The sequence below is a fragment of the Oncorhynchus gorbuscha genome, linkage group LG11, assembly GCF_021184085.1.
Source record: "Oncorhynchus gorbuscha isolate QuinsamMale2020 ecotype Even-year linkage group LG11, OgorEven_v1.0, whole genome shotgun sequence".
NCBI lineage: Eukaryota > Metazoa > Chordata > Actinopteri > Salmoniformes > Salmonidae > Oncorhynchus > Oncorhynchus gorbuscha.
Genome location: NC_060183.1, coordinates 9,699,463 through 9,723,101, shown reverse-complemented (window position 1 = coordinate 9,723,101; position 23,639 = coordinate 9,699,463). Strand labels below are relative to the sequence as shown.

General features: G+C 44.3%; 1 protein-coding gene across 2 annotated transcripts in view; it reads left to right on the top strand.

Moving 5' to 3' along the window:
* Positions 1-23,639, top strand: part of LOC124047538 (growth arrest-specific protein 7-like) — a 111,385-nt gene that overhangs the window by 62,274 nt on the left and 25,472 nt on the right. The window contains exons 5-8 of one of the 2 annotated variants that reach the window (XM_046367849.1): positions 4,460-4,548; positions 10,617-10,706; positions 16,391-16,506; positions 16,738-16,812. In XM_046367849.1, the coding sequence (XP_046223805.1) occupies positions 4,460-4,548; positions 10,617-10,706; positions 16,391-16,506; positions 16,738-16,812 (370 nt within the window). The remainder of the gene's footprint in view (positions 1-4,459; positions 4,549-10,616; positions 10,707-16,390; positions 16,507-16,737; positions 16,813-23,639) is intronic. The other variant, XM_046367847.1, reaches the window with a different exon arrangement.

Sequence of the window (23,639 nt, the reverse complement as noted above, 5' to 3'; positions counted from 1 at the left end):
GAACAGTTACCAGCAGAACAGCTCTAGTAGAACAGCTCCAGTAGAACAGCTCTAGAAGAACAGTTACCAGTAGAACAGCTCCAGTAGAACAGCTCCAGTAGAACAGTTACCAGTAGAACAGTTCCAGTAGAACAGCTCCAGTAGAACAGTTACCAGTAGAACAGTTCCAGTATAACAGTTACCAGTAGAACAGTTCCAGTAGAACAGCTCCAGTAGAACAGTTACCAGTAGAACAGTTCCAGTAGAACAGTTCCAGTAGAACAGCTCCAGTAGAACAGTTACCAGTAGAACAGCTCCAGTAGAACAGCTCTAGTAGAACAGTTACCAGTAGAACAGCTCCAGTAGAACAGCTATAGTAGAACAGCTCTAGTAGAACAGCTCCAGTAGAACAGCTCTAGTAGAACAGCTCTAGTAGAACAGCTCCAGTAGAACAGCTCCAGTAGAACAGCTCTAGTAGAACAGCTCTAGTAGAATAGCTCCAGTAGAATAGCTCCAGTAGAATAGCTCCAGTAGAACAGCTCCAGTAGAATAGCTCCAGTAGAACAGCTCCAGTAGAACAGCTCCAGTAGAACAGCTCCAGTAGAATAGCTCCAGTAGAATAGCTCCAGTAGAACAGCTCCAGTAGAACAGCTCCAGCAGAACAGCTCCAGTAGAACAGCTCCAGTAGAATAGCTCCAGTAGAATAGCTCCAGTAGAACAGCTCTAGTAGAACAGCTCTAGTAGAACAGCTCCAGTAGAACAGCTCCAGTAGAACAGCTCTAGTAGAACAGCTCTAGTAGAACAGCTCCAGTAGAATAGCTCCAGTAGAATAGCTCCAGTAGAATAGCTCCAGTAGAACAGCTCCAGTAGAACAGCTCCAGTAGAACAGCTCCAGTAGAATAGCTCCAGTAGAATAGCTCCAGTAGAACAGCTCCAGTAGAACAGCTCCAGCAGAACAGCTCCAGTAGAACAGCTCCAGTAGAATAGCTCCAGTAGAATAGCTCCAGTAGAATAGCTCTAGTGGAACAGCTCCAGTAGAACAGCTCCAATAGAACAGCTCCAGTAGAACAGCTCCATTAGAACAGCTCCATTAGAACAGCTCCAATAGAATAGCTCCAGTAGAACAGCTCCAGTAGAACAGCTCCAGTAGAACAGCTCCAGTAGAACAGCTCCAGTAGAATAGCTCCAGTAGAACAGCTCCAGTAGAACAGCTCCAGTAGAACAGCTCCAGTAGAATAGCTCCAGTAGAATAGCTCCAGTAGAATAGCTCTAGTGGAACAGCTCCAGTAGAACAGCTCTAATAGAACAGCTCTAGTAGAACAGCTCCATTAGAACAGCTCCATTAGAACAGCTCCAATAGAACAGCTCCAGTAGAACAGCTCCAGTAGAACAGCTCCAGTAGAACAGCTCTAGTAGAACAGCTCTAATAGAACAGCTCTAGTAGAACAGCTCTAGTAGAACAGCTCCAGTAGAACAGCTCCAGTAGAACAGCTCCATTAGAACAGCTCCAGTAGAACAGCTCTAATAGAACAGCTCTAGTAGAACAGCTCCAGTAGAACAGCTCTAGTAGAACAGTTACCAGCAGAACAGCTCCAGTAGAACAGTTACCAGTAGAACAGTTCCAGTAGAACAGTTCCAGTAGAACAGCTCCAGTAGAACAGTTACCAGTAGAACAGCTTCAGTAGAACAGCTCTAGTAGAACAGTTACCAGTAGAACAGCTCCAGTAGAACAGCTATAGTAGAACAGCTCTAGTAGAACAGCTCTAGTAGAACAGCTCCAGTAGAACAGCTCCAGTACAACAGCTCCAGTAGAACAGCTCTAGTAGAACAGCTCTAGTAGAACAGCTCTAGTAGAACAGCTCCAGTAGAACAGCTCCAGTAGAACAGCTCTAGTAGAACAGCTCTAGTAGAATAGCTCCAGTAGAATAGCTCCAGTAGAATAGCTCCAGTAGAACAGCTCCAGTAGAATAGCTCCAGTAGAACAGCTCCAGTAGAACAGCTCCAGTAGAACAGCTCCATTAGAACAGCTCCATTAGAACAGCTCCAGTAGAACAGCTCCAGTAGAACAGCTCCAGTACAACAGCTCCAGTAGAACAGCTCTAGTAGAACAGCTCTAGTAGAACAGCTCCAGTAGAACAGCTCCAGTAGAACAGCTCCAGTAGAACAGCTCCAGTAGAATAGCTCCAGTAGAATAGCTCCAGTAGAACAGCTCTAGTAGAACAGCTCTAGTAGAACAGCTCCAGTAGAATAGCTCCAGTAGAATAGCTCCAGTCGAACAGCTCCAGTAGAACAGCTCCAGTAGAACAGCTCCAGTAGAACAGCTCCAGTAGAACAGCTCCAGTAGAATAGCTCCAGTAGAATAGCTCCAGCAGAACAGCTCCAGCAGAACAGCTCCAGCAGAACAGCTCCAGCAGAATAGCTCCAGTAGAATAGCTCCAGTAGAATAGCTCTAGTAGAACAGCTCTAGTGGAACAGCTCCAGTAGAATAGCTCCAGTAGAACAGCTCCAGTAGAACAGCTCCAGTAGAACAGCTCTAGTAGAACAGCTCTAGTAGAACAGCTCCATTAGAACAGCTCCATTAGAACAGCTCCATTAGAACAGCTCCAGTAGAACAGCTCCATTAGAACAGCTCCAGTAGAACAGCTCCAGTAGAACAGCTCTAGTAGAACAGCTCCAGTAGAACAGCTCTAGTAGAACAGCTCTAGTAGAACAGCTCCAGTAGAACAGCTCCAGTAGAACAGCTCTAATAGAACAGTAAGTCGCTCTGGATAAGAGCGTCTGCTAAATGACTTAAATGTAAATGTAAACAGCTCTAGTAGAACAGCTCCAGTAGAACAGCTCTAGTAGAACAGCTCCAGTAGAACAGCTCCAGTAGAACAGCTCCAGTAGAACAGCTCTAGTAGAACAGCTCTAGAACAGCTCCAGTAGAACAGCTCTAGTAGAACAGCTCTAGTAGAACAGCTCTAGTAGAACAGCTCTAGTAGAACAGCTCTAGTAGAACAGCCCTAGTAGAACAGCTCTAGTAGAACAGCTCCAGTAGAACAGCTCCAGTAGAACAGCTCCAGTAGAACAGCTCCAGTAGAACAGCCCTAGAACAGCCCTCAGCCCTAGTAGAACAGCTCCAGTAGAACAGCTCCAGTAGAACAGCTCCAGGAGAACAGCTCCAGGAGAACAGCTCTAGTAGAACAGCTTTAGTAGAACAGCTCCAGATGAACAGCTCCAGTAGAACAGCTCCAGTAGAACAGCTCCAGTAGAACAGCTCCAGTAGAACAGCTCCAGTAGAACAGCTCCAGTAGAACAGCTCCAGTAGAACAGCTCCAGTAGAACAGTTACCAGTAGAACAGCTGTAGTAGAACAGTTACCAGTAGAACAGCTCCAGTAGAACAGCTCCAGGTGAACAGCTCCAGTAGAACAGCTCTAGTAGAACAGTTACCAGTAGAACAGCTCCAGTAGAATAGCTCCAGTAGAACAGCTCCAGTAGAACAGCTCCAGTAGAACAGCTCCAGTAGAACAGCTCCAGTAGAACAGCTCCAGTAGAACAGCTCCAGTAGAACAGCTCCAGTAGAACAGCTCTAGTAGAACAGCTCCAGTAGAACAGCTCCAGTAGAACCGCTCCATTAGAACAGCTCCAGTAGAACAGCTCTAATAGAACAGCTCTAGTAGAACAGCTCAAGTAGAACAGCTCCAGTAGAACAGCTCCAGTAGAACAGCTCTAGTAGAACAGCTCCAGTAGAACAGCCCTAGTAGAACAGCCCTAGTAGAACAGCCCTAGTAGAACAGCTCCAGTAGAACAGCTCCAGTAGAACAGCGCCAGTAGAACAGCGCCAGTAGAACAGCTCCAGTAGAACAGCTCCAGTAGAACGGCTCAGAACGGCTCCAGTAGAACAGCTCTAGTAGAACAGCTCCAGTAGAACAGCCCTAGTAGAACAACTCTAGTAGAACAGCTCTAGTAGAACAGCTCCAGTAGAACAGCTCCAGTAGAACAGCGCCAGTAGAACAGCTCCAGTAGAACAGCTCCAGGAGAACAGCTCTAGTAGAACAGCTCCAGTAGAACAGCTCCAGTAGAACAGCTCCAGTAGAACAGCTCCAGATGAACAGCTCCAGTAGAACAGCTCCAGTAGAACAGTTACCAGTAGAACAGCTCCAGTAGAACAGCTCCAGTAGAACAGTTACCAGTAGAACAGCTGTAGTAGAACAGTTACCAGTAGAACAGCTCCAGTAGAACAGCTCCAGGTGAACAGCTCCAGTAGAACAGCTCTAGTAGAACAGTTACCAGTAGAACAGCTCCAGTAGAATAGCTCCAGTAGAATAGCTCCAGTAGAACAGCTCCAGTAGAACAGCTCCAGTAGAACAGCTCCAGTAGAACAGCTCTAGTAGAACAGCTCTAGTAGAACAGCTCCAGTAGAACAGCTCCAGTAGAACAGCTCCAGTAGAACAGCTCCATTGTGTGTGTCAGTCAAAGACCATGTCAGACAAAGAGGAAGTTTTGACGGAGCATCCTGTCTCTCTCATCAGAGTCCATGTCCTACATCACCCACCAGGTGGCAGAGTAAAGAAACTACCATCACAGTAAGTACCATTTCTAACTTCCCCAGACCCTAACCCAAACACAGACCCTTTCCCGAACACAGACCCAAACCCTAACCCTAACCCAGACGCTAACCCAGACCCTAACCCAAATTTAGACCCTAACCCAGACCCAAACCCTAACCCAGACGCTAACCCAGACCCTAACCCAAATTTAGACCCTAACCCAGACCCAAACCCTAACCCAGACGCTAACCCAGACCCTAACCCAAACTTAGACCCTTAACCCTGACCAGTAAAGTCGACTGATTCAATCTTTAGTTAACCCTCAGCTAATTACCAATGCCAGGGGTTAAGGGGGGTCATTGGTGGAGGTCAGCTAAGGTCACTTAAAGGCTCGTTAGAAAGTGATGGAAGCCAGATGTTGGTATTTAATCTGGAGGCAGGAAGAGTGGAAAAGAGATTGCCATCTTTATCTTCATTATCATACCCTGTCCACTTGCAATTTAACAGCAGTAAACTGCCCTGTGAGGAGGTAAGCTCAGCAGTAGGTCCACCCCCCTCAGCCAGAATTGTTTTGCTGCTGGAGGTAATGAGAATGAATTCGGGAAATAATAACAGTTCTATTGTCAGCCCTTTCTCAGCCTGGGTGCTAACAGTTATAACTGACAGCCACACAGTGAGGGAGAGGAGAGAGAGATACCCAACCCTCAGGCCCTGTGCAGCAGATAGAGAATAGATAGAGATGGGCTGAGCAGGGTGATAGTCGCTCAGCCAACGTATTGAACATCTACTGGGGAGAGAGAATTACAACAGACAGTCAGGTTTGATGAGGGATAAATGCTGGGGTTTGACAGTTGTTGTTACTGTGTTTTGAGTGGCATTAATCATAAAGTCTGGAAATAGAAAAGAGTTGACAGATTCAAGGAGCGATGTGTTGTCAGGATGTTACATAGTCTTTTATTATTGGAACTGAAGAGAAGAAGTGTTGCCAGAGCAACAGTGGCAGAGCACCTTGAATAGTTAAGCAGAGGTGGATAGTCAATGTTTGCGTGTGTGTGTGTGTGTGTGTGTGTGTGTGTGTGTGTGTGTGTGTGTGTGTGTGTGTGTGTGTGTGTGTGTGTGTGTGTGTGTGTGTGTGTGTGTGTGTGTGTGTGTGTGTGTGTGTGTGTGTGTGTGTGTGTGTGCAGCTCCGCATCTTGCACTTCGTATTGCTAATCTCAATGTGGCCCTTCATGACTTAAACTCCTCAGCCCCTTGCATACCTAACTCCTCAGGCCCTTGCATACCTAACTCCTCAGGCCCTTGCTTACCTAACTCCTCAGGCCCTTGCATACCTAACTCCTCAGGCCCTTGCATACCTAACGCCTCAGGCCCCTTGCATACCTAACTCCTCAGGCCCCTTGCATACCTAACTCCTCAGGCCCTTGCATACCTAACTCCTCAGGCCCCTTGCATACCTAACTCCTCAGGCCCTTGCATACCTAACTCCTCAGGCCCTTGCATACCTAACTCCTCAGGCCCTTGCATACCTAACTCCTCAGGCCCTTGCATACCTAACTCCTCAGGCCCTTGCATACCTAACTCCTCAGGCCCCTTGCATACCTAACTCCTCAGGCCCCTTGCATACCTAACTCCTCAGGCCCCTTGCATACCTAACTCCTCAGGCCCCTTGCATACCTAACTCCTCAGGCCCTTGCATACCTAACCTCTCAGGCCCCTTGCATACCTAACCCCTCAGGCCCTTGCATACCTAACTCCTCAGGCCCTTGCATACCTAACTCCTCAGGCCCTTGCATACCTAACTCCTCAGGCCCTTGCATACCTAACTCCTCAGGCCCTTGCATACCTAACTCCTCAGGCCCTTGCATACCTAACTCCTCAGGCCCTTGCATACCTAACTCCTCAGGCCCCTTGCATACCTAACTCCTCAGGCCCCTTGCATACCTAACTCCTCAGGCCCCTTGCATACCTAACTCCTCAGGCCCCTTGCATACCTAACTCCTCAGGCCCTTGCATACCTAACCTCTCAGGCCCCTTGCATACCTAACTCCTCAGGCCCTTGCATACCGACTAATAAAATACAATGTAAGACATAACAAATGTTTTCTTAAATACTCTTTATTTATTAGTTTAAGATAACTACAGAATATATATACATTTACCCCCACCCTAAAACAATTAACCTAAACAGTCAACAATCAGCATTTCATAAAACAATATAATTGGTACTATGGTACAAGTCATTGTTGACCCTAATAAATAACGATAATAAAATAATAATATTAATTACAAAAAAATATATATATATATGTAAAAAAAGGTAAAAGCAAGGTATCCTTTCTGGACTCGTGTCCAAATCAAATCAAATTGTATTAGTCACATACACGTGTTTAGCAGATGTTATTGTGGGTGTAGCGAAATGCTTGTGTTTCTAGCTCCAACAGTGCAATAATATCTAACAAGTAATATCAAACAATTTCACAGCATATACCCAAGACACACAAATCTAAGCACAGGAATGGAATTAAGAATATATAGACGAGCAAAGTCAGAGTGGCAGAGACTAAGATAAAGTAGAATAGGATAAAACAGAATATACTAGATACATATGAGAGGAGTAATGCAAAATATGTAAACATTATTAAAGTGACTAGTATTACATTTATTAAAGTGGCCAGTGATTTCAAATCTATGTATATAGGCAGCAGACTCTAATGTGCTAGTCAGGCCTTTTTAACAGTCTGATGGCCTTGAGATAGAAGCTGTTTTTCAGTCTCTTGGTCCCAGCTTTGAGGCACCTGTACTGACTTTGCCTTCTGGATGATAGCGGGGTGAACAGGCAGTGGCTTGGGTGGTTGTTGTCCTTGATGATCTTTTTGGCCTTCCTGTGACATCGTGTGCTGTAGGTACATGTGCTGGGCAGACCGCACCACCCTCTGGAGAGCACTGCGGTTGTGGGCGGTGCAGTTGCCTTACCAGGCGGTGATACAGCACGACTGGATGCTCTAAATTGTGCATCTGTAAAAGTTTGTCAGGGTTTTAGGTGACAAGCAAAAATGTTCCAGTCTCCTGAGGTTGAAGAGGCGCTAAATTCAGTCACCATATCAGATTATTCGTCAATGTTATTCTCGGACGCTTCCCAGTCCACGTGATGAAAACCATCTTGAAGCGTGGATTCCGATTGGTCAAACAAGCGTTGAATAGTCCTTAGCATTGGTACTTCCTGTTTGAGTTTCTGCCTTTAGCAAAGGAGGAGCAAAATGGATTCGTGGTCAGATTTACCCGAAAGGGTTGCGTGTGAGGGTTTTGTAGGCATCCCGGAAGTTGGAGTAGCAGAGGTCGAGTGTTTTAGCAGCGCGAGTACTACATTCAATGTGTTGATAGAACTTCGGCAGCCTTTTTCTCAAATTTACTTTGTTAAAATTCCCAGCTACAATAAATGTGGCCTCAGCATTTGGGGTTTCCAGTTTGCATAAAGTCCAGTGAAGATCATTGAGGGCCGTCGTTTATTGGCTCGAGGGTGGATATACACGGCTGTAACTATAACTGAAGAGAATTGTCTTGAAAGATAATACGGTCTGCATTTGATTGTGAGGTATTCTAGGTTGGGTGAACAAAAGGTCTTGAGTTCCTGTATGTTATCACAATCACACCATGAGTTGTTGATCATGCATCATACACCCCCTTCTTCTTCCCGGAAAGATATTTATTCATGTCTGCGCGATGAACTGAGAACCCAACTGGCTGGACAGACTCAGACAGTATATCTCGAGAGAGCAATGTTTCCATGAAACAGAGTATGTTACAATCCCTGATGTCTCCCTGGAAAGAAATCCTCCCCCCGGGGTCATCAACTTTATTATCTAGAGACCGAACATTAGCGAGTAATATACTTGGAAGCGGTGGGTGCCTTCTAAATCGGACTAGATGACCACTCCGAGTACCTCTCCTCTGCCAGTGTTGTTTTGGGTCGGCCTCTGGAATCAGTTCAATTGCCCTGTAGGGTGTGAACAAAGGATCCGCTTCGGGAAAGTCGTATTCCTGGTTGTATTGCTGGGAGTGCTGGTGAGTTACCACCGCTCTGATATCCAATAGTTCTTCCTGGCTGTATGTAATAAAACCAAAACATTTCTGGGCTAATAATGTAAGAAATAATACATAAAAAAATATATTAAAAAAAACATTGTAAAGTTTCCTAGAAGCACGGCCTCCGTTAGTTACCGCGATAATATTCTCATATTTTGTTTCTTCTTGAATAATTTTGTTTCCGCAGTACATTCTTGGCATTTACCTGGTTAGTAATTCCTGACCCCTTGACTTTTTCCACATTTGGTTATGTTACAGCCTTATTCACAATTGATTCAATTGTTTCCCTCCCCCCCTTCATCAATCTAAACACAATACCCCATAAAAGCAAAAACAGGTTTTTAAAATAATAAGACAACTTAAATATCACATTTACAAAAGTATTCAGACTTCAGTACTTTGTTGAAACACCTTTAGCATTGATTACAGCCTTGAGTCTTCTTGGGTATGACGCTACAAGCTTGGCACACCTGTATTTGGGGAGTTTCTCCCATTCTTCTCTGCAGATCCTCTCAAGCTCTGTCAGGTTGGATGGGGGGCGTCGCTGCACAGCTATTTTCAAGTCACCCCAGAGATGTTTGATTGGGTTCAAGTCCAGGCTCTAGCTGGGCCACTCAAGGACATTCAGAGACTTGTCCTAAAGCCACTCCTGCGTTTGTCTTGGCTGTGTGCTGAGGTTCATTGTCCTGTTGCAAGTTGAACCTTCGCCCCAGTCTGAGGTCCTGAGCGCTCTGGAGCAGGTTTTCATCAAGGATCTCTCTGTTCATCTTTCCCTCAATCCTGACTAGTCTCCCAGTTCTTGCACCTGAAAAATATCCTCACAGCATAATGCTGCCACCACCATGCTTCACCATAGGGATGGTGTCAGGTTTCCTCCAAACTTGACACTTGCCATTCAGGCCAAAGTTCAAAATTGGTTTCATTAGACCAGAGGATCTTGTTTTCATGGTCCTTTTTGGTGCCTTCTGGGAAACTCCAGCTCGGGCTGTCATGTGCCTTTTACTTAGGAGTGGATTCTGTCTGGCCACTCTACCATAAAGGCCTGATTGGTGGAGTGCTGCAGAGATGGTTAATTCTTCTGGAAGGTTCTCCCATCTCCACATAAGAAATTATACAAATGATAGAAATGATAAAGATGGAGATGTCCATGTGTTTGAATGAGTCTGAGGAGGTGAAAGTGAGTATCGAAGGAAAGTGTGTGTGAATGCGTCTGCGAGGACATGCCATAGAGAGAGTCTCTCTTTCGCAGAGATGGAAATGTATTCGTACAAAACTAAAGTGTTAAAACATTGAAAATATCACTTTGCCCTGTCATGATGGAACGGTGCCTAACCCCAGCCACCCTAGACAGGCACCTGAGTGCTCCCACATTAAAGATACACCCTCACTCGTTTGATGCTGGAAAAATAGGCAAATGTAACCAAGATAGGAAGATAAACGCGGTCAGAGACCAGCTAAAGAGTCACTGCACCCTCACGAATCTGTGCCTGCCTGGCAGGGTTGGCGCGTGGGTCTGCCTTAATCGACATTCACATCATCGGCGCCCGGGGAACAGTGGGTTAACTGCCTTCCTCAAGGGCAGAATGACAGATATTTACCTTGTGTGGGCGGTGCGCACGTTGAACTTGTTTGTCGTCCAACTTTATCCGCTAACAGTTCTTCCACAAATTTACCCATGTCGTTTTTCTCTGCCCCCTCTTTCACTTTGTGTATTGAAATGTTATTTTGTCTTGATTTATTTTCCAGATAGTCAGTTTTGATGGATATCCCTTTTAAATGTTCTCCCCAGTTGTTGAACCATCTCATACAGCCGGATCTCTCTCCTCGCACCGGGCCAATCTTTCCTCTGCCTCATTTAAGCTCTCCCTGGTGGCATTTAGGTCTCACTTTACCTAGTTTTCTGATCCTATATTTAAGTTTAATAAACCAAGGTGTGACACTGCCATCGCCTACGTGCTTCTGGCTGAATTCGAAACATTGAAAAGTGTATCCTAATATCTCTCTATCTCTCGCTCTAACAGATTAACTGTGTAACGTTCCCCCTCCCCATGAGTACACCTGAACAGCAGCTGTTGAAGCCAGATGAGTGGAGCTACTGTGATTACTTCTGGGTAAGATATGAAGACTGGTCACACCACAGAGTCATATTACACTACACACTACTCTACTCTACTCTACTGCACTCTACACTACACTACTCTACACTGCTCAACACTACACTTCTCTACACACTCTACACGACTCTACACTACTCTACACTACACTACACTGCTCTACACTGCTTTACTCTACACTACATTACTATACACTACTCTACACTACATTATTATACACTACTCTACACTACACTACACTACACTTCTCTACACTACACTACTATACACTACTCTACACTACTTTACTCTACACTACACTACACTGCTCTACACTGCTTTACTCTACACTACACTTCTCTACACTACACTACTATACACTACTCTACACTACACTACACTGCTCTACACTGCTTTACTCTACACTACACTACTATACACTACACTACTTTACTCTACACTACACTACACTACACTACACTTCTCTACACCACACTACACTACTACACTACACTACTCTACACTGCACTGCTCTACACTACACTACACTACACTACACTACTACACTACACTCCTCTCTACACTACACTACTCTACACTACACTGCTCTCTACACTACACTGCTCTACACTACACACTACACTCTACACTACACTACACTTCTCTACACTACACTTCTCTACACTGCTTTACTCTACACACTACACTACACTTCTACTACATACTACACTGCTCTACACACTACACTTCTCTACACTACACTGCTCTAACTGCTTTACTCTACACTACACTACACTACTACACTTCTCTACACTACACTACACTACACTTCTACACTACACTACACTACACTACTCTACACTGCACTGCTCTACACTGCTTTACTCAACTACACTACTCTACACTACACTACTCTACACTACACTTCTCTACACTACACTTCTCTACTACTACACTGCTCTACACTACACTTCTCTACACTACACTGCTCTAACTGCACTGCTCTAACTGCTTTACTCTACACTACACTACACTACATTTCTCTACACTACACTACACTACACTTCTCTACACTACACTACTCTACACTACACTTCTCTACACTACACTGCTCTACACTGCTTTACTCTACACTACACTACTATACACTACTCTACACTACTTTACTCTACACTACACAACTCTACATTACACTACTCTACTCTACACCACCACCCTACTCTACACTACACTACACTCTACTCGACACTACACTACTTTACACTACACTGCTCTAGACTACTTTACTCTACACTATACTTGTCTACACTACACTACTCTACACTACATTACCCCACTCTTCCTTACTCCAATCTACACTACTCTAAACTACACTAGGGGTCCTCTCTAGCTCAGTTACTAGAGCATGGCGTTTACACTACTAACACTACAGGGTAGTGGGTTCACTAATCCCTTTACTCTACACTACCACACTACTTTACCACTACGTACAATGTATGCACACATGACTGTAAGTCGCTTTGGATAAAAGCGTCTGCTAAATGGCATATATTATATTTATTATTATTACTCTACTCCACTCTACACTACTCTACTTTACTCTACTTTACTCTACTCTACAATACTCTACACTACTCTACACTACTCTACATTACTCTACACTACACTACTCTACACTACTCTACACTACAATACACTACTCTACTCTACTCTACACTACACTACTCTACACTACTCTACACTGCACTACACTGCACTACTCTACACTGCACTACTCTACACTGCACAAATCTACACTACACTACTCTACACTTCTACACTACACTACTCTACACTACTCTACACTTCTACACTACTTTACCCTACACTACACATCTCTACACTACTTTACTCTACACTACACAACTATAAACTACACTACTCTACTCCACTCTAACACTACTCTACTTTACTCTACTTTACTCTACTCTACAATACACCTCTCTCCACTACACTACTCTACACTGCTCTACTCTACACTACTCTACACTACACTACACTGCACTTCTCTACACTACACTACACTACACTACACTACACTTCTCTACACCACACTACACTACTCTACACTACACTACACTACACTACACTACACTCCTCTACACTACACTTCTCTACACTACACTGCTCTACACTACACTGCTCTACACTACACTACTCTACACTACACTTCTCTACACTACACTTCTCTACACTGCTTTACTCTACACTACACTACACTTCTCTATACTACACTGCTCTACACTACACTTCTCTACACTACACTGCTCTAACTGCTTTACTCTACACTACACTACACTACACTTCTCTACACTACACTACACTACACTTCTCTACACTACACTACACTACACTACTCTACACTGCACTGCTCTACACTGCTTTACTCAACACTACTCTACACTACACTACTCTACACTACACTTCTCTACACTACACTTCTCTATACTACACTGCTCTACACTACACTTCTCTACACTACACTGCTCTAACTGCACTGCTCTAACTGCTTTACTCTACACTACACTACACTACATTTCTACACTACACTACACTACTTTACTACACTACACTCTACACTACACACTACTCTACACTACACTTCTACACTACACTACACTGCTCTACACTGCTTTACTCTACACTACACTACTATACACTACTCTACACTACTTTACTCTACACTACACAACTCTACATTACACTACTCTACTCTACACCACCACCCTACTCTACACTACACTACTCTACTCTACACTACACTACTTTACACTACACTGCTCTAGACTACTTTACTCTACACTATACTTGTCTACACTACACTACTCTACACTACATTACCCCACTCTTCCTTACTCCAATCTACACTACTCTAAACTACACTAGGGGTCCTCTGTAGCTCAGTTGGTAGAGCATGGCGTTTGTAACGCCAGGGTAGTGGGTTCAATCCCACTACCACTACCACTACGTAGAATGTATGCACTACATGACTGTAACTACACTCTCTTACTTAAACTCTACACTACTCTGCTAAATGGCATATATTATATTTATTATTATTACTACTTTACTCCACTCTACACTACTCTACTACTTACTCTACTTTACTCTACTCTACAATACTCTACACTACTCTGCTCACTACACTCTACACTTACTCTACACTACACTACTCTACACTACTCTACACTACAATACACTACTCTACTCTACTCTACACTACACTACTCTACACTACTCTACACTGCACTACACTGCACTACTCTACACTGCACTACTCTACACTGCACAAATCTACACTACACTACTCTACACTTCTACACTACACTACTCTACACTACTCTACACTACTCTACTTCTACACTACTTTACCCTACACTACACACTCTCTACACACTACTTTACTCTACACTACACAACTATAAACTACACTACTCTACTCCACTCTAACACTACTCTACTTTACTCTACTTTACTCTACACTACAATACACCTCTCTCCACTACACTACTCTACACTGCTCTACTCTACACTACTCTACACTACACTACTCTACACTACTCTACACTACACTACACTACACTACACTACACTACACTACACTACACTACTCTACTCTACTCTACACTACTCTACTCTACAATACTCTACACTACTCTATACTACACTACACTACTCTACTCTACACTACTCTACTCTACAATACTCTACATTACTCTACTCTATACTACACTACTCTACACTACACTACTCTACACTACACTACTCTACATTACTCTACACTACTCTATTCTATACTATACTACACTACTCTACTCTACACTACACTACACTACTCTACACTACTCTACTCTACACTACACTACACTACTCTATTCTACTCTACTCTACACTGCACTACTCTACACTACACTACACTACTCTACACTACTCTGCTACTCTACTACACTACAATCTACACTACTCTATACTACTACACTACACTCACTACTCTACACTGCACTACTCTACTCTACACTCCTCTACACTACTCTACACTACTCTACACTACACTACACTACTCTACACTACTCTACACTACTCTACACTGCACTACTCTACTCTACACTGCACTGCACTGCACTACTCTACACTACACTACACTACACTACACTACACTACACTACTCTACTCTACACTACTCTACTCTACTCTACAATACTCTACACTACTCTATACTACACTACACTACTCTACTCTACACTACACTACACTACACTACACTACACTACACTACACTACTCTACACTACTCTACACTACTCTACTCTACTCTGCACTACTCTACTCTACTCTACACTACAATACTCTACAATACTCTACACTACTCTACTCTATACTACACTACTCTACACCACACTACATTACTCTACACCACACTACTCTATTCTATACTATACTATACTACACTACTCTACACTACACTACTCTACACTACTCTACACTACTCTACACTACACTACTCTACACAACTCTACACTACACTACTCTACACTACACTACACTACTCTACACTACTCTACACTACTCTACTCAACACTACACTACTCAACACTACACTACACTACACTACTCTACTCTACACTACACTACTCTACACTGCACTACTCTACTCTACACTACACTACACTACTCTACTCTACACTACTCTACACTACACTACACTACTCTACACTACTCTACACTGCACTACTCTACACTGCACTGCACTACTCTACACTACACTACTCTACACTACACTACTCTACACTACTCTACTCTACACTACTCCACACTTCTCTACACTACTCTACACTACACTACTCTACACTGCACTACACTACTCTACACTGCACTACACTACTCTACACTACACTACTCTACACTACTCTACACTGCACTACACTACTCTACACTGCACTACACTACTCTACACTGCACTACTCTACACTGCACTACACTACACTACTCTACACTACTCTACACTACTCTACACTACTCTACACTACACTACACTACACTACACTACACTACACTACACTACACTACTCTACACTTCTCTACACGACACTAAGGCTGTAGAGCTGTAGTAGAATAACACATGGTATAGTGAGAGAGACCTTGCTCGGGGCTACTCTACACGGCACTAAGGCTGTAGAGCTGTAGTAGAATAACACATGGTGTAGTGAGAGAGACCTTGCTCCAAACATCTGTTTGGTTTTCATTTATCCCATGGCTGAAACGTAATCACCACCAGGTGTGTGCTCAGGTTTTATCACTGGGCTAACGTTACTGTCAGACCGGGCTAACGTTACACTCTCTCGCCTCTCGGTGACAACACCGGGAGGCGCTCGTAAAACAGTGGACACCGTACACCGAGACTTACAGTTTCCAGTGAGACACAGAGGATCAGATTTAAAACAGGTTGACAAGTATTTCATGCATCCTACTGTGTGAAATGTTGACTTTCTATATCATTGGCTGTGGTGCTGTAGAATGGAGTATGGTGCTGCAGTAATGATGGCCTGGTATTTCCCCACAGTACAATACAAACAGTAACTATATGATTGAATGCATAGCATTAAGTACATAGAATGCAGTATCACATCACATCACAATTTCTGTGTTATTATTGTTGTTGTGTAGACGGATAAGAAGGACCCTCAGGGGACAAGCTGTATCTCAGGGTTTGAGGTCTTACTGCAGAAACAGCTGAAGGGGAAGCAAATGCAGAAAGAGATGGCTGAGTTTATACGAGAAAGGTAACTACAAAATCCCCTTTTATTATCTGAGCTGATCTGTCAACAATCCTGGTCAGACCAATGTTTCACAACTCCTTCATTTACATTTGAATCTTGAGCAATTTCATGTTTTAATTTCCTTTTATTTTTTTAAAACCCAGATGTGGTTATTTTGTGCAAAACAGGAAAAATGACTCGCTAAGTGTTAAAATTCGATGGTAAATAACATCCTTTTCTCCTTCCCTCTTTCAGGATAAAGATTGAGGAGGAATATGCCAAGAACCTCGCCAAGCTGTCGCAGATTCCCCTCGCGGGACAGGAAGAAGGGTGAGTGGGTAGTGACACCAATTCCTACACGAACGTGTCGCCTCGCACACTCTGCACGTGCTCACTGACGCTTAGGAAGATATGGCGCAAGAAAATACAAGAAAACCTCTCTGCGTCAACTCAAAGATTCCATGTCATATGTCATTGCACAGATTATGTCAATTCCTAGCCAACTCCTAGCTGCTTCCTAGCCAACTCTTAGCTGCTTCCTAGCCATCTCCTAGCTGCTTCCTAGCCTTCCTAGCCATCTCCTAGCTGATTCCTTGCCAACTCTTCTACAATTGTTGTTGAAAGGAGTTGGTGGGTGTACGGAATAGACATACAGTACCATGCTGATAGAACAAATCATGTCTAGAAGTAGGGGCACTATGTGTATTGCTGGGCTGGACAGCAGGGTACTATAAGGGGGTTATGGCATCATATCAGCCCAGACTCACTGGGAAAAAGAAAGCGAGAGAGAAGGGGGACCCCTCTTCAGTCCGCCATTATAGGGAACCACACGCTGTGAGCAGATCTTTGTCTGGTAAATTGGATCCCGTGGGGGACAGGCAGGTTGTATGGAGGGATTTCTAGGGGACAGGCTGGCTGTATGGTGAAGCTGCTAGGAGACAGGCAGGCTGTGTGGTGAGGCGGCTGGGGGACAGGCAGGCTGTATGGTGAGGCTGCTAGGAGACAGGCAGGCTGTGTGGTGAGGCTGCTAGGAGACAGTCAGGCTGTGTGGTGAGGCGGCTAGGGGACAGGCAGGCTGTATGGTGAGGCTGCTAGGGGACAGGCTGAGAGGGAGGGATGGCTGTAATAAGATGTCTGCATTCCACATTTACTACGCAGTCATAATGAGTCACTGTACCAGACTGACCAGCCAATACATGAGAAATCTTCCATATGCACAAAAAGCTTTTTTTTCTAAAATGTTGTGGACACATTTGTTTTTCATCCCTGTTGGTGAGCATTTCTCCTTTCCCGAGATGATCCACCCACCTGACAGGTGTGGCATATCAAGAAGCTGATTAAACAGCATGATCATTACACGGCTGCACCTTGTGCTGGGGACAACAAAAGGCAACTCTAAAATGTGCAGTTGTCGTCACACAACACAATGCCCAAAGATGACTCAAGTGTTGAGGGAGCATGAAATTGCCATGCGTACTTCAGGAATGTCCACTAACGCCACCTCCAACATCGTTTTAGGGAATTTGGCTGTACGTCCAACCGGCCTCACAACCATAGACCACGTGTAACCATGCCAACCCAGGACCTCCACATCTGGCTTCTTCACCTGCGGGATCGTCTGACACCAGTCGCCCGAACAGGTGATGAAACCGTGGGCTTGCACAACCAAAAATTTCTGCACAAACTGTCAGAAACCGTGTCAGGGAAGCTCATCTGTGTGCTCGGCGTCCTCAACAGGATCTTGACTGCAGTTCGGCGTGGTAAGTCACGCCAGTGGGCAAATACTCACTTTCGATGGCCAACGACACGCTGGAGAAGTGTGCTCTCCCGTCTATATACATCAACTTTGAATAGGGTGAGGGTTAGGGGGTTAGGGTTATGAATAGCCATCGAAGAGGAGTGGAACAACATCCCACAGCCCGCAATCAACTGATCAACTTGATGAGAAGGTGATGCATGAGGCAGAAGGTGGTCACACCAGATACTGACTGCTTTTAAGGTGTCAGTGACCAACAGATGTATATCTGTATTCCCAGTCATGTGAAATCCATAGATTAGGGTCTAATGAATTTATTTCAATTGACTGATTTATTTACATGAACTTTAGATGAAATGATTGCATGTTCCCTTCATATTTGTCTTCAGCGTAGGTTTCTAAGGGGGTGAGATTGGAGAATGGAGAAGAATAGTGTAATATGATACTTCCCTACGGAAACAAAGACAGTACAGCACTCTCCTGCGTTAGAGATATGATACTGCCCCACTGAAACACAGACAGTACAGCACTCTCCTGTGTTAGAGATATGATACTGCCCTACTGAAACAAAGACAGTACAGCACTCTCCTGTGTTAGAGATATGATACTGCCCTACTGAAACAAAGACAGTACAGCACTCTCCTGTGTTAGAGATATGATACTGCCCTACTGAAACAAAGACAGTACAGCACTCTCCTGTGTTAGAGATATGATACTGCCCTACTGAAACAAAGACAGTACAGCACTCTCCTGCGTTAGAGATATGATACTGCCCCACTGAAACACAGACAGTACAGCACTCTCCTGTGTTAGAGATATGATACTGCCCTACTGAAACAAAGACAGTACAGCACTCTCCTGTGTTAGAGATATGATACTGCCCTACTGAAACAAAGACAGTACAGCACTCTCCTGTGTTAGAGATATGATACTGCCCTACTGAAACAAAGACAGTACAGCACTCTCCTGTGTTAGAGATATGATACTGCCCTACTGAAACAAAGACAGTACAGCACTCTCCTGTGTTAGAGATATGATACTGCCCTACTGAAACAAAGACAGTACAGCACTCTCCTGTGTTAGAGATATGATACTGCCCTACTGAAACAAAGACAGTACAGCACTCTCCTGTGTTAGAGATATGATACTGCCCTACTGAAACAAAGACAGTACAGCACTCTCCTGTGTTAGAGATATGATACTGCCCTACTGAAACAAAGACAGTACAGCACTCTCCTGTGTTAGAGATATGATACTGCCCTACTGAAACAAAGACAGTACAGCACTCTCCTGTGTTAAGATATGATACACTGAAACAGACAGTACAGCACTCTCCTGTGTTAGAGATATGATACTGCCCCACTGAAACAAAGACAGTACAGCACTCTCCTGTGTTAGAGATATGATACTGCCCCACTGAAACAAAGACAGTACAGCACTCTCCTGTGTTAGAGATATGATACTGCCCCACTGAAACAAAGACAGTACAGCACTCTCCTGTGTTAGAGATATGATACTGCCCCACTGAAACAAAGACAGTACAGCACTCTCCTGTGTTAGAGATATGATACTGCCCCACTGAAACAAAGACAGTACAACACTCTCCTGTGTTAGAGATATGATACACTCTCCTGTGTTAGAGATATGATACTGCCCCACTGAAACAAAGACAGTACAGCACTCTCCTGTGTTAGAGATATGATACTGCCCCACTGAAACAAAGACAGACAGTACAGCACAGCACTCTCCTGTGTTAGAGATATGATACTGCCCCACTGAAACACCGACAGTACAGCACTCTCCTGTTTTAGAGATATGATACTGCCCCACTGAAACACAGACAGTACAGCACTCTCCTGTGTTAGAGATATGATACTGCCCCACTGAAACACAGACAGTACAGCACTCTCCTGTGTTAGAGATATGATACTGCCCCACTGAAACAAAGACAGTACAGCACTCTCCTGTGTTAGAGATATGATACTGCCCCACTGAAACACAGACAGTACAGCACTCTCCTGTGTTAGAGATATGATACTGCCCCACTGAAACAAAGACAGTACAGCACTCTCCTGTGTTAGAGATATGATACTGCCCCACTGAAACAAAGACAGTACAGCACTCTCCTGCATTAGAGATATGATACTGCCCCACTGAAACAAAGACAGTACAGCACTCTCCTGTGTTAGAGATATGATACTGCCCCACTGAAACAAAGACAGTACAGCACTCTCCTGTGTTAGAGATATGATACTGCCCCACTGAAACACAGACAGTACAGCACTCTCCTGTGTTAGAGATATGATACTGCCCCACTGAAACAAAGACAGTACAGCACTCTCCTGCATTAGAGATATGATACTGCCCCACTGAAACAAAGACAGTACAGCACTCTCCTGTGTTAGAGATATGATACTGCCCCACTGAAACAAAGACAGTACAGCACTCTCCTGTGTTAGAGATATGATACTGCCCCACTGAAACAAAGACAGTACAGCACTCTCCTGCTTTAGAGATATGATACTGCCCCACTGAAACAAAGACGGTACAGCACTCTCCTGTGTTAGAGATATGATACTGCCCCACTGAAACAAAGACAGTACAGCACTCTCCTGCGTTAGAGATATGATACTGCCCCACTGAAACAAAGACAGTACAGCACTCTCCTGTGTTAGAGATATGATACTGCCCTACTGAAACAAAGACAGTACAACACTCTCCTGTGTTAGAGATATGATACTGCCCCACTGAAACAAAGACAGTACAGCACTCTCCTGTGTTAGAGATATGATACTGCCCCACTGAAACAAAGACAGTACAGCACTCTCCTGCTTTAGAGATATGATACTGCCCCACTGAAACAAAGACGGTACAGCACTCTCCTGCGTTAGAGATATGATACTGCCCCACTGAAACAAAGACAATACAGCACTCTCCTGTGTTAGAGATATGATACTGCCCCACTGAAACACAGACAGTACAGCACTCTCCTGTGTTAGAGATATGATACTGCCCCACTGAAACACAGACAGTACAGCACTCTCCTGTGTTAGAGATATGATACTGCCCCACTGAAACACAGACAGTACAGCACTCTCCTGCGTTAGAGATATGATACTGCCCCACTGAAACACAGACAGTACAGCACTCTCCTGTGTTAGAGATATGATACTGCCCCACTGAAACACAGACAGTACAGCACTCTCCTGTGTTAGAGATATGATACTGCCCCACTGAAACACAGACAGTACAGCACTCTCCTGTGTTAGAGATATGATACTGCCCCACTGAAACACAGACAGTACAGCACTCTCCTGTGTTAGAGATATGATACTGCCCTGTATCATCTGACCTCTCTCATCTACTGTACTACTGCACCAGTGTTGTTGGGATAGAATGGCAGAGTGGGGTGAACATGTTTCATCTAGAATCTAAACGATGCCAGTGAGTTCTGACCACCCACGCTCACCATGTCCAGAGAGAGCAACACAACACGATACTGTCATTATCAAATCAAATCAAATCAAATTGTATTTGTCACATGCGCCGAATACAACAACCTTACAGTGAAATGCTTACTTACAAGCCCTTAACCAACAATGCAGTTTTAAGACAAAATAAGTGTTAAGTAAAAAATAGATAAGTAAAAAATAAAAGTAACAAATAATTAAAGAGCAGCAGTAAAATAACAATAGTGAGGCTATATACAAGGATGTACAGGTACAGTGTCAATGTGCAGGGGCACTGGTATGTCAAGGTAATTGAGGTAATATGTAGATGTAGGTAGAGTAAAGTAACTATGCATAGATAATGAACAGACAATAGCAGCAGCGTAAAAGAGGGGGGGGGCAATGCAAATAGCCTGGGTAGCCATTTGATTAGCTGTTCAGGAGTCTTATGGCTTGGAGGTAGAAGCTGTTGAGAAGTCTTTTGGACCTAGACTTGGAGCTCTGGTACCGCTTGCCGTGCGTTAGCAGAGAGAACAGTCTATGACTAGGGTGGCTGGAGTCTTTGACAATTTTTAGGGCCTTCCTCTGACACCACCTGGTATAGAGCTCCTGGATAGCAGGAAGCTTGGCCCTGGTGATGTACTACCCTCTGTAGTGCCTTGCGGTCAGAAGCTGAACAGTTGCCATACCAGGTGGTGATGCAAACAGCAGGATGCCCTCGATAGTGCAGCTGTAGAACTTTTTGAGGATCTTAGAACCCATGCCAAATCTTTTCTGAGGGGGGAATAGGCTTTGTCGTGCCCTCTTCATGACTGTATTGGTGTGCTTGGACGATGTTAGTTTGTTGGTGATGTGGACACCAAGGAACTTGAAGCTCTCAACCTGTTCCACTGCAGCCCCGTCGATGAGAATGGGGGCGTGCTTGGTCCTCTTATTCCTGTAGTTCACAATCATCTCCATTGTCTTGATCACTTCGAGAGGGAGAGGATGTTGTCCTGGCACCCCCCGCCAGGTCTCTGCCCTCCTCACTATAGGCTGTCTCATTGTTGTCAGTGATCAGGCCTACCACTGTTGTGTCATCGGCAAACTTAATGATGGTGTTGGAGTACAGGAGGGGACTGAGCACGCACCCCTGAGGGGCCCCCGTGTTGAAATTTTTTACATTTTTTTATTTCACCTTTATTTAACCAGGTAGGCTAGTTGAGAACAAGTTCTCATTTGCAACTGCGACCTGGCCAAGATAAAGCATAGCAGTGTGAACAGACAACACAGAGTTACACATGGAGTAAACAATTAACAAGTCAATAACACAGTAGAAGAAAAAGAAAAAAAGGGGAGTCTATATACATTGTGTGCAAAAGGCATGAGGAGGTAGGCGAATAATTACAATTTTGCAGATTAACACTGGAGTGATAAATGATCAGATGGTCATGTACAGGTAGAGTGTGTGCAAAAGAGCAGAAAAGTAAATATTTAAAAACAGTATGGGGATGAGGTAGGTGAAAATTGGTGGGCTATTTACCAATAGACTATGTACAGCTGCAGCGATCAGTTAGCTGCTCAGATAGCAAATGTTTGAAGTTGGTGAGGGAGATAAAAGTCTTCAACTTCAGCGATTTTTGCAATTCGTTCCAGTCACAGGCAGCAGAGTACTGGAACGAAAGGCGGCCAAATGAGGTGTTGGCTTTAGGGATGATCAGTGAGATACACCTGCTGGAGCGCGTGCTACGGATGGGTGTTGCCATCGTGACCAGTGAACTGAGATAAGGCGGAGCTTTACCTAGCATGGACTTGTAGATGACCTGGAGCCAGTGGGTCTGGCGACGAATATGTAGTGTTGAGGAGTAGCGTAGTGGCTGTGTTGTTACCTACCCTTCCAGCCCGGCAGGAAGTCCATGGTCCAGTTGCAGAGGGAGGTGTTTAGTCCCAAGGTCCTTAGCTTAGTGATGAGC